Source organism: Silene latifolia, chromosome 10 (genome assembly GCF_048544455.1).
Source record: "Silene latifolia isolate original U9 population chromosome 10, ASM4854445v1, whole genome shotgun sequence".
NCBI classification, from domain to species: Eukaryota; Viridiplantae; Streptophyta; class Magnoliopsida; order Caryophyllales; family Caryophyllaceae; genus Silene; species Silene latifolia.
Window position 1 is genome coordinate 83,891,819 of NC_133535.1, and position 12,823 is coordinate 83,904,641.

The following is a 12,823-nucleotide window of genomic DNA, read 5'->3' on the forward strand; positions in this document are numbered from 1 at the left end:
TTCAGAATCAAATATTTTTATATGAGTTTTTGGTTGCTGTGATTGATTTATGCATCACGAATACGGCTTGAGTTTAGGATGAATCAAACCATAATGTTTTGCTGGTTTAAATTATGAATTGCTATCAGCCAATGTAAATTATGAATTGCATTATACCACTTTTGTTCTCATAAGTCCATAACTGACTTCGTGCATTATACCACTTCTGTTTGCTATCAGCCAATGTAACTTGAGTTCCATCCCTTTTACGACTATTCCTGTACTAACTTATGGATAAATATGGTCCACTTTTTACCATTTTTCGGTGAACCGAGTTTGATACTTAAATTTCTTAATGTATAGGATAAGAGAGTCGGAGAAACAAGGACAACCATGACCGGTAAATTCTCTATTTATTGTTTAATTATCTTGCACTTGAATTTCAATGTAAATTATTTAATCACATGGATCTATTTGTTGTCTACTTATATGCATTGCAGAACCATCAGAGCCTATCTCTCCACTCACTCGCCCTATAGTGGAAGAATATTTTGTGAATGTTGACGATGAGATGGAAATTAAAGAAGAAATGGAGGCACAAGTAACGGAGGAGGATACTCACCCTCGTCCTAATTCTACCGAAGATGTGCTTGCTGAGGAAAGCCCACCTCCCCATCCTTTCAAAAGAGAAAGGAAAGCCGAAGTGTGGAAGGATTTTTTAAACCCTACTTTGGTTAAGGGTATATGGAAATCTAAGTGTAAGTATTGTGACAAAGCTTTGTCTCACTTAAAATCCGGGGTAACATCTCAGTTTAATAGGCACTCAAGTAAATGTCCGAAGAAAGCATTGTTTTCTAAGAGGCAAAAGCTTATTAATTTTTTACCATCTAATTCGAGTGCGAGTGCATCACAACCTGGTTTAGTTAGTGCTTTACATGATGGCCAACTTGACATGTCAGTGATGAGGGAGGGAATTGCACACTGGATACTTATGCATGAGCATCCTTTTAGAATTGTGGAGGAAGAGGGTTTAATTTGATGATGAAACGGGGAATGCCGCAATATAAAAGTATGTCTCGCCATACCATAAGAAGTGATTCTTTTAAAGTGTATGAGAGTGAAAAAAAGAAGCTAAAATCATTGTTGAAAGGTGTTGAGAAAATTTCTTTGACCACGGATTTATGGAAATCAAAGCCTAAAAAGATTGAGTACATGGTCTTAACGGGTCATTTTGTTGATTTTGACTGGAAGCTCCAAAAGAGGGTCTTGAATTTTGTTCATTTACCTCCTCCCCGAGCAGGAAGAGACATAGCCAATTGCATTTTCAAATGCCTAAAGGAGTGGGATATAGAGAATAAAGTAAGTATTTTTTTTCGCTTATAATATTTCGTTTTTCTTATGATTTATTTTCTACTCAGCATGTTCATACTAACTTGAACATAACTTAACACCTTATATTAATATCTTATCAAATTTTATTTTATTTTTTAGATTTTCAGTATTTCAGTTGATAATGCTTCAGCAAATGATACTTGCATTCAAGTTCTCAAGGACACTTTATCTCTCACTAAAAGGTTGGTTTGTGATGGTAAGTTGTTCCATGTTCGTTGTTGTGCACATATTCTGAACATTATGGTACAACATGGTCTTAAAGAAGTGAAAACTATTATCTCTAATGTTCATGAGAGTGTTGATTATATTAATCAAAGTGATCTACGACTCAAAAAGTTGACTGAACTAGTACAACAATTCAACCTTAAAGAAAGAAGACTGGTTCTTGAATGCAAGACTCGTTGGAATTCAACGTATGAAATGTTAGCTTGTGCAATCAAGTTCAAAAAGGTGTTTGCAAGGCTAGCTCAAGAAGATCGTAATTATACTTATTGTCCTAGTGCTGAAGATTGGGTGAAAATTGAAAAATTGAGCGAGATATTGGAAGTGTTTAATGATACGACCAACATTATATCAGGATCTGAATACCCTACTTCTAATTTGTTTTTGGCTGAAATTTATAGAATAAAAGTGTTGTTGGATACACAGTTTGTCACTTCCGATGAATTTGTTAAGAAATTAGTTAAAAAAAATGAAAGAAAGGTTTGATAAGTATTGGGGTCAATGTAATTTTCTTATGGCAATTGGAGCTGTGTTGGATCCTCGATTGAAAATGAAGGTTGTGGAGATTACTTTTCCAAAGATGTTCCCTTCTGATGATGGTAATGTAGCTCGAGATAATGTTAATAAGGTAAGAGAGACCTTGTATGAGCTATATAAAGAATATGTTACCATGTATTCTCCTACGGGGCAGAGTGATGAAACTGAAGGTAGCTCTTCTATGAGTATAAGGAGCAACACTCCAGGATTATCTGAACTTTTACGAGCAGTGAGAAGTGAGGATACAATTGAGTCGAGGAAATCTGAAGTTGATGATTATCTTGACGAGGGGTGTTATGTTCCTCATGAGGATGAGTGTTTTGATGCCTTGGCATGGTGGAAAGATAAATCCATGAAGTTTCGTATATTATCTCGGCTGGCAGCTGATATCTTAGCTGTTCCCATTACCACTGTTGCGTCTGAGGTGACGTTTAGTGCTGGTAGTCGAGTTATTGATCCTTATCGTGCTTCATTGAGTTCGGATGCAGTAGAAATGTTGTTATGCATCGGAGATTGGTGTCGATCATTATATGGACTGAAACGAAAGAATAAGGTGATAAACTGATAAGTCCGAAAACAATCTTTATTTTATTTGGTTCATTTACTTTATTTTAGCTGTTGTTTGATTTGTGAATGTTTTTTTTCCAGAACAAAAGCGAGGATCAGCCGAAGGAAATTCATCTCCCACTTCCATAGGTTAAGTATTTAAGTGGAGGATATGGCTGTATATTATTTACACTTGTTCCGGGTGTAATTCCAGAGCAAGTATAGTTACCACCCGTGGCTTGTTGAATGATATCTTGAGTTGGATTCTCCCTTGGTCTTAATCGTTCCTCTCGGCCTCTCCTGCAATAATGAACGAACTGAGGGCTTGGCTTTGTGCCAAGCGTACCCACTCCGACGCCCAAGTCAGTAACTTAGATGTATAAGTTGTATGCTAATTGGCTAGGAATATATTGTAGAGAGATAAGGAAGATTATACCAGATGAATAGTGTATTTAGGTCAAGTTGTGTATTTCTGGATTGGATCCTTTCCTCAATGAAGGTTGAGGAGTATTTATAGACTTCTCCTTTTGTCACGTAGTGGCCAAGTGGCCAAGTGGCTAGCAGGTGGAAAGACTGATCTACCCCTCGGCCGAGGGACCTATGGCAGGCCGGCGGGCCCTGTTGACTCACCGCCGAGGGGTCTTGGATATGAGTACGCGGGTATGTGTCCCGGCTGGCAGGTTGTCACGCCGGGACCCAGGTTGACAGGCCGATGGGCGGCATCGGCTAGGCTGTCTAAGTCGTTGACTTGCTGTGGACATCTTTGACCTTGCTCAGTATGTTGACTTGGTCAGCGGTGCAGAATATGCCCCATCAATTTGCCCCCAGCGTAGTCTATGCCGTGGTATGGGCTTCGATGTACGTCTGAGCGTATATTCTGCGCAAGTAGTTTGTAGAAAATTTTCCTGCATCGGCTTCTTCTGCGGCGGCTTCTTGTGCTCTGCCTAGTCTTTCTTAGACCGTACCATATCCCCCCTCCACATGGATGTGTATTGGGCATCCGATGTGGAAAAGAAAGGGACGCTGGCCGAGACCGGGGTTGAGGCTAGGTTATTTTTGATTGCCCCGGCCGGCGGTGTCTAGCTTGGTTGATCATGTGGCCGGCGGAGAATAGGTGCATGGGAATTTGTTTGAGGAAGTTGAATAGGCGGAGAGATTTGAATAGGCGTGTTGAAGACGTTTGGTCACCGCGTTGATTGACACAAACTGTTGCAACGATTGACATCCGTGGTTGCATGTCCGACACGTGTCGCGCACGCTGATTGGTTGACGCTTCATGGGCTCAAGTTTTTCTTTGATTGGTCCTGCTTCATGGGCTTTTCCCTATAAATAGGGCAATTGCTCCGAAAAATTGGCCACCAATTTCATTCTCCAAAATTTCCTTCTTTCTAAACTTCCAAGGGTTTCTTTGTCTTCTAATTTCCGAGTTGTTACTCCGTGAGCGTTTTCTTCAAGGTAAACAAACAAACTTTCCAATTTTTAATTTTGTAATTTCATTGTAAACATGTCTTCTGCCGACGCCGGGCCTAGTAAGCCGGGCCGTAGGTCCCCTTCTCCCGAAGTCGATCCTCGAATTCTGGAGGAATGGGAGGATGACTCTGATGTCGATGATGATGCAGAAGATTTTGGTGACGATGCTGAGGAGGCTCGTCCTAATAACGTGAGGAAGTACGTTATGGATCACGGCCTCGCTTGTAAAGTCCGTCTTGACTGTACTTGGACCCATAAGTTAGCCCGCTGTTCCGGTGAGATATTTTTCGAGAAGCATTTCTTCTTCGGTGAGGGCTACGAAATCGTTATCCCGAGGAGGGTCAGTTGTCTGTTGCCCTCCACCGGGCCACACCGGCGTATATATGCGACATTTGGAGTTTGGGCTCCGGTTTCCGCTGAATGGGTATGTTGTGGCCATCCTTAAGGCCATGAACGTTGCCGTTGCCCAATTGCACCCGTTGGCCATGAGGACCATAATCGGGTTTGTCTGGCTTTGTCTCTTCAAGGGGGAGGCCCCAACGGTGAACTTATTTCGCCGACTTCACTACCTCCAGCCGTCATTCTCTGGCCGCGCCGGGTGGTTCAGCGTGCACACGGAGAAGGGTTATGTCACTGGCGACAAACTTTCCTCTTGCGCAAGGGGGCGGGGTCGGTGGGTGTACGTTAAGGTGCTTAGAACGACTATCCGCTTCCTGCTCCTTTCGGATCAAGTTAACTTGCGGTGTGAGACTAATGCGGAGCATGACGGATGGGTCTCCGGAAGAAACTTAAAATGGATCTTTGGCGGGGTTCTTCTCTCGGAGGACGAGAGGTTGGCAATGCGGCTTTTTGAGGTAGACAAGGGTGGGCTGCCGAAAAGATGGATTCCTCCAACGCAGATCATTCTTCAGGATGAGCCGCTTTGCCATGTCGGCCTCATACCGGCCCTAGCGCAGGGTGAGTGGGGTCGATGTGAGGCCCATCACCGTTCTCGTTGTGTCTTTGAACTTTGATTTATTTCTTCTACTTAACTCTTGCTTCGTTTCCTTCGCAGCCATTTTGGACCGGACTGTACGAGGATATCCTCCGGAGAATGGGATTGAACAAAGATAAAACCGTTGCTAACTTACATCCCAAAGCTCTCCCCAATGACCGCAGAGGTCGCCGAGTGATCTCATAGAGCGGCGGTGAAAAGCTTGAGTGCGGTGGAGACCCAGGCGAAGGTTGTTAGTAACGTGCCGCGTCATACGCGCAAAACGAAGTCCTCGGCGGTGGTGGCGTCGACACCGGCTCCGCCTTCCATCCCCCCCGTTCGAAGGAGACGGTGGAGGTCATTTGTATCTCCAACGGGGATGACTCCGACAAGGGGGAGGGCTCGCCCTTGTCCGTAAAAAGAAAAAAGCAGACGGCCTATACCGCGACCGTTGATTCTCGCTGGCGACGATGAGACGCGTTTCGGCCAAGAAGGCCAAGCACGGTATTGTTCTTTACGTGGCTTCAGATTTAGCCGGTTCCTTAGGCGCCGCTGTGTGACAGCTTTTCGGCATGTCTGCGTATGTCGATACTTATGCTTGCTTTAAATTTTGTAGATCGGCCCCGGTCGTCCGCCGCTCTGTTGGGCGAGCAAGTGGAGGGGAGCTCTGTGCGGGCCGGTGATCAACACGTCACCGTGAACTCTTCATCCCGGAAGGTTTCCTTCTCCCGGCTCATAGATGAAGGCACGGAGGCGATCAAGGAGCCGGCGAGGTGGAACAGTCTTCTGGGTGCTCGTATCGTAGAGCAGGAGAAGGTCGTGGCTCAATCCACCTTGGAGCTAAATGCCACTAAGAAGGTGGCCGCGAAGGCCAAGCAGGATCTTCTCAATGAGCGAGGCTTAGGGGAGAGGCCGAGAGGGCGCTCTTGGGCGAAAGAAAACTCGAGCGGGACGTTGAGAAAGAGGTCCTTCTTTGAGAGAGAGCCAAGGCCGAGGCTGCGGCAGTGAATCTGCTAAGTGCGGAGAAGTGTACACTTGTTCGAGGCATGCCGACCTCTACCTCAAGCGAGAGGAATGAATCCGGGGACTGTTTAAGGCCCAGGCGGAGGTGGTTCGGATCAGAGATGCCGTCATTAGGCAAAAGGATAAGGACATTGAGATGCTCCAAACCGTCATGCTCCCTAACATGTGTCTTTGAATTCGGGATTTAGCCGAAGGAGCTGCTAGGGAAGTGATTGAGGAGCTCTTCCCTCTTGATGGTTCCTTTCCGTGGGGACGGATATGACAAGTCGCTTGATGACAAACTCGAAGCCAAGGAGCAAGCCGTGGCGGAGAAGGCTAAAGAGGCGGTGAGGGCGAAGGCGAGAGAAAGAGGCGGCGCCGAGAAGGCAACTCGGGCCGAGAAGGCTAAGGAGGCCCAAGAGGAAGCCAAGCGGGCAAAGGCGGCCGAGGCCGCGAGGCTAAAGCCGAGGCCGAAAGCCGAGGCCGCTAAGGAGCTTTGGGGTACCCATCGAGGAAAGTGCATTTCTTGCCGCCGATGGCGAGCAACAACAGACATAGGGGGATAGCATTTGTAACTTTTTGTCTTTTGGCTTATCCTTGTAATTTCTTGTGATTCGTTGAATATATTTAATAAGAGTTCGTTTTTACTTCACTTCTTTTCCTTGTGCTAGTATTCGAGCTTCGACTGTCCTTTTAGCGTCTCCGTCTTTGTCCGGGTTGTCTCTTTCCGTTATTAATTGAGTATCTCTTATGTTCCCGCCTCGGCTTGGCCGAGGCAGTCTAGAGTGCGTGTCTCAATTGTGTTAACGCTTCCAAGGCATCTTGATCGTTTCAAATGAGTATCAACCGCTACTGGTTATAACCGTCGCAGTGTCTGCTTCCTTAGGATGCATGCCGCTCTTGTCGGTATGACAGTGTGAGCCGTCGTCTGCCGTGGCGTCTACTACTTGGAGTGACTGCGACGGCGTCACACCTCTTGGGGTGACTGCCGTGGCGTCTACTACTTGGAGTGACTGCGACGGTGCCTGTTTCTTGAAGGAGACTCCCGTGGCGTCTACTACTTGGAGTGACTGCGACGGCGTCACATCTCTTGGGGTGACTGCCGTGGCGTCTACTACTTGGAGTGACTGCGACGGTGCCTATGTCTTGAAGGAGACTCTCGTGGCGTCTACTACTTGGAGTGACTGCGACGGCGTCACACCCCTTGGGGTGACTGCCGTGGCGTCTACTACTTGGAGTGACTGCGACGGTGCCTATGTCTTGAAGGAGACTCTCGTGGCGTCTACTACTTGGAGTGACTGCGACGGCGTCACACCCCTTGGGGTGACTGCCGTGGCGTCTACTACTTGGAGTGACTGCGACGGTGCCTATGTCTTGAAGGAGACTCTCGTGGCGTCTACTACTTGGAGTGATCGACGACGGCGTCACACCCCTTGGGGTGATCGCCGTGGCGTCTACTACTTGGAGTGACTGCGACGGTGCCTATGTCTTGAAGGAGACTCCCGCTCTTGTCGATATGACAAAGGTGTGTGAGTCGGCGTCATTTTTTTTGGAGACTCGCCGCTCTTGTCGGTATGACGATGTGTGAGCGGCGTCTGCTCCTTCCTAGTGACTATGGGAAGAGCGTACATTCTGATGGAAGACTTGGATGATTTTTCATTTAAAAACATGCGTCGGGGTGCCCACAGCTGTTTTGGACACCTCCGACGTTACATGGAGTATTCCCGAGATTTTCCGGCGTCCTAATGGCCCGTTGAAGGCGTGCCTCCCCAGTTAGACGCTGGTTACATCCATGAGGTCGCTCTCTCTCGTTGTAAGGATAGACCTTTCCCTTTCTCCGATTTCTTTGCCACCTTAAGGGATTGCATGTTGCATCCTCCGGCGCTATCCGGCGTTCACCACCTCGTCATTCTCGTCTTTGGAGACGAGCTTATGCGCTTCCCCCCGGTCCGAGACGTACATCAATGTTAGGGCCCGATGGACATTCTTGCGTCGGCCTCGCTCGAGTGACGCGGCCTACGAGAACGTTGTAGGCGGATGAGCCGTCGATGACCACGAACTCGGCTAGGACATTCTTGGCGCGTTCCTTTCGCCGAACGTTACGGAGTCCGATTGATCCCAGTGGTACCAGTCCGGCCCCGCAGAAATTGTATAGCGGGTTGGTGCGGGGCTTAAGTCCTTGACCTTCAGCCGAGGCCGAGGAAGCACTCCCGAACATGACATTCGTGTATGCGCTGTGTCAATCGGCACCTTTTGACCAAGTGGTTGGATATGTCCAAATTGACTACAAGTGGGTCGCTGTGAGGAGCGATGACTCCTTCGTAGTCCTTTCTTCCGATAGTTATGTCGGGGATGTTGGAAGAGGGGGTGGCTGTGTTGGGCACAAAGTTGATGGCCTGATAGAGCTCGTTCAGGTGTCGTTTGTACCCATGAGCGGACCCTCCGTTCTCGTGGCCCCCGATGACAACGTGGATCACTCCTATCCGTTCGAAGACGGATTTCTTCTCCGAACTGCCGGCGTCGGTCTTTTGGCTTTTGGCAACGTACTTGCCGAGGCTCCCCTTCCGGATCGGCTCTTCAATGGCATTCTTCGAGATGCCGCGATCGTTGGTTAGATGGCCGGTGTGGCCGTGGTACTCACAAAGATCTTGGCTCGTGTCACCGTCACTTTTTGGTTTTGGGGTCTTTCCCACTTCGGCCCTCGCTTTTGCTCGGGCGAAGACTTCGGCGGCGATACGACGAGAGGGGGTTTTATCGTTATACCGCCTCGGTGGTACGTTCCCGAACTCCACCGCGCCCGCCGAGTCCTTTCCTGGCAGATTGTCGGCCGTGACCTATTATTGTCACGGCGTCTTTCTTCGGACCGTGACCCGTTGTTGTCACGGCGTCTTTCATGCGGGTTGTCCTCCCGGCGCTCTTCTTTTACGAGTGCTCGGCCTCGCTCGGGCCTAGCCACGTCTTGTGATAGTCTTCTACCTTGATGGCTTGGTCGGCCTTCTTCCTGGCGGCATCCAAGCCCAGGCCTCCGCACTTGATGAGCTCATTTTTCAAATCTCCCCTTGGGAGGCCTTTCATCGCCGCGAAGGCCGCCGATTCGGGGATTAATCTCCCGAATCTGCTGGACCTTTCCGTCGAACCTCTTCATGTAGCTTCGTAGAGACTCGCCCCCTTCTTGTTTGATAGTTAGGAGGTCCGATGTCTCCACGGCCCTTCTCTTGTTGCAGAAGAGTCTTGGGCTAGGAAGGCGTCCCTTAGGTCGGCGTAGTAGTACACCGAGCCGTCGGGGAGCCCCTTGTACCAACTTTGAGCCATCCCATGCAATGTCGTTGGGAAAACTCGGCACCATACTTCATCGGGCTGCTCCCATACGACATGTGAGACTCGAAAGCCTCGGCGTGGTGGTGGATCACCCTCCCCTTTGTATGATATGGGTGGCAACTTGAGCTTAGTTGGCACCGGACTTCTAGGACGTAGGCGCCGAGGGGTGTCGATCACATGCGGACGACACGTGGCGATCGGCTCCTCGCATTCCTAGCCCGACTCCTCTCCTCGTAGCGGGAGGGACTCCTTCCCGACTCGGCGAGTCGGGCTTCTTATTCTCCGACTCTGATGGGTCGGACTTCTTTTATTCCTCCGGAGTGGGCCTCGTGGCTGCTGCGGTGACGCTGTCCCCCGCGAGTGCGGTCGGGACTTATGTCCATTACTAGCATTCTGGCTCCTCCGGTGTTTCAACAGGGCCAACCTCTTCCAAAGGTGCTCGTTCAAGTCTCTTGGAGTCACGTTAAGGCCCCGGTCTCTGGACGGGTCCCGCCGCTCTTGTCGGTGTGACAGTGTGAGCCGACGTCCTACCGATGAGGTCCAGGATTTGCTTTAGCAATGCCACGTCGACCACATGTCCCATGAGGGTGACTTGGTTGGCGACGCGTCGCATCCGGTGTTATTGGCATCCCGAACTCCGGTTGGATTACTCCGCCGGCGGAGAGGGTCAGTATGACTCCGAATTGTTGAAGGTATCATCCGGGTGGAGGGGCTCGTCGGTTACGAACACCTCTTGTTCTTTTGACATCTTCTTAGCTTTTTGGGTGGGTTTTTGTTGTTTTCTTTTTTTTTTGTGTTTGGGAATGAATGTGACTAGCTTCTAGTGTCTATCCCCACAGACGGTGCCAATTGTTCCGGGTGTAATTCCAGAGCAAGTATAGTTACCACCCGTGGCTTGTTGAATGATATCTTGAGTTGGATTCTCCCTTGGTCTTAATCGTTCCTCTCGGCCTCTCCTGCAATAATGAACGAACTGAGGGCTTGGCTTTGTGCCAAGCGTACCCACTCCGACGCCCAAGTCAGTAACTTAGATGTATAAGTTGTATGCTAATTGGCTAGGAATATATTGTAGAGAGATAAGGAAGATTATACCAGATGAATAGTGTATTTAGGTCAAGTTGTGTATTTCTGGATTGGATCCTTTCCTCAATGAAGGTTGAGGAGTATTTATAGACTTCTCCTTTTGTCACGTAGTGGCCAAGTGGCCAGCAGGTGGAAAGACTGATCTACCCCTCGGCCGAGGGACCTATGGCAGGCCGGCGGGCCCTGTTGACTCACCGCCGAGGGGTCTTGGATATGAGTACGCGGGTATGTGTCCCGGCTGGCAGGTTGTCACGCCGGGACCCAGGTTGACAGGCCGATGGGCGGCATCGGCTAGGCTGTCTAAGTCGTTGACTTGCTGTGGACATCTTTGACCTTGCTCAGTATGTTGACTTGGTCAGCGGTGCAGAATATGCCCCATCAACACTTTTTATAGTACCAAAATTATTTGCCGGACTCAACTTATTTATTTTCGTTACAAACTTATTTGTGTAATGTATACTTTGTTGTAGGAGATGCGCTGAGACATATGAGGTCATAATGTATTGCTCGTAGAAGATGAAGAGGGGACGGGACGGGATATGAGAAGATTAAAGAGGCGACAGATGGATTTGTTATGGATTATATAATTTTTATTTACATTTTTAGTAGACTTTGTGGGGAATTATTGTTTTTGGTCAAAATAACGTAGAAAGACATTACGGAAATGTGTACTCAAACTATTAATTTGTCGTATTGTAGCATGAGACTTGGTTGTTAAAATTGTAATGCGTTAAAAATCTAAATAAATTCCTAGCTGTCACGAGCTATAATCCGAGAACCTCACGAGCTGAGCTCACGAGCCCACGAGTCGAGCTCGAAACGAGCCAATGAGCCGAGCTCAAAACGAGTCCACGAGCCGAGCTCGAGCCAATTTGATTATGTCGAGCTCAAGCTCGAGCCTACCCATTTGAAGCTCGACGAGCTCGAGCTCGAGCCGAGCACACCTTCACACTTCTCGAGCTCGAGCCGAGCACCCCTGGGCTCGCGCTCGACTCGGCACGTTAGCACCCCTAGCGTTAGGGTTACTCGCCTGAGAAAATACTGTAAAGGCGAAGATAGATTAAAATTGGAAGAAAATAATACAGAAAAATCATCTGTGGAGATGAGAAGAGCATGGATGGAGGCTAACTAAAGAGATTTCGGTTTTGACTTATTATATTAGGGTTAGACTTGATAGACTTGATTATATTCTAGAGTCAATAGAAGTATAGAAAGTAGGCGGGAAAACATTGCATATAAAAGCGCCATGTGTCAAGTTTAGTGTATAGTGGTTCTTGTATTATACTAGTTTTAAACCCGTGCAAATTGCACGGGTTTGTTGTTTAGGTTGTTGTAATAAAATGTGTTAATAGTGGTTGCTTTGTAATTGAAGTATCTATCGACAGTATCTAAAATACAGTAATAATAAAGTTGCATCTATCGGGAGTATCTAAAATATGGCAATAATAAAAGGGTGCTGATTTTCGCAGTACGCATTTTACTCATCTCAGTACACTATTGACAATTATACCCTTTTATTTCTCCTACCATTTTCCTCCTCTAGTCTCTCTCCCAATATTCTCTCTAATTTCAAACACTCATTCCCTCTGATTTCACAAAGCTAACACTCGACGGTTGTTGTCGACATCGGTGGAGGAATATCGATATCGATAGGAAATCATCAATCATGTACAATGTTCACCAACAAGCATCGCAAATCGCAATACAGTACGTACACAAAAAGAAATCCAACAATGTATTGTGTTGAAAAAAAGGAGTTGCAGTCATGTCGTACAATGTTCACCAACAAGGCCACTAAGGCCAACCCTTCGCACCCGTTACCACCTTAACACTACCCCTCCATTATCAGTTATCACCGTAACAAACACCATAAATCACCACCACCCGTCACCCATGTTACTACCGTCGCCGGCAGACCACCATCGAACGACTCCGGCGACGCCATATGCTAAACCACTAACGGCAAACCCACCTACACTAATTAGCAATATATTAATTTAGACGTAAAACCCAAATTAAAAAGGAATAAAAATATAAGAAAGAGTCAATTAAATTAGTAATATGGGATTAACGCATTTAATACATGCTCTTTAATTGAGTAATCGTCAATCATTAAAGAACTCTGAGGTTCAATATGGTTAAAATTTTAACAATAGAGAGAAGTTAGAGAGAATTAGGTTTGATGTGTTTTTTAGTCAAGGGTAGCAAATGGAAAATTTGATGTAAAAAGTACTATAATGAGTAAAAAACGTACTGCGAAAATAAAATCCGTAATAAAAATACCACAATAATTCTTCAAAA

The 12,823-nt window shown here is 47.2% G+C and overlaps 1 protein-coding gene across 1 annotated transcript; it reads left to right on the forward strand.

Moving 5' to 3' along the window:
* The first annotated feature begins 2,114 nt into the window (after positions 1 to 2,114).
* LOC141605702 (zinc finger BED domain-containing protein DAYSLEEPER-like) lies at positions 2,115 to 11,096 on the forward strand. Its single transcript, XM_074424575.1, has 3 exons — positions 2,115 to 2,683; positions 2,779 to 2,826; positions 10,993 to 11,096. The coding sequence occupies exons 1-2, from the start codon at positions 2,144 to 2,146 to the stop codon at positions 2,824 to 2,826; spliced, it is 588 nt and encodes a 195-aa protein (XP_074280676.1). The 5' UTR covers positions 2,115 to 2,143; the 3' UTR covers positions 10,993 to 11,096.
* The last annotated feature ends 1,727 nt before the right edge of the window (positions 11,097 to 12,823 follow it).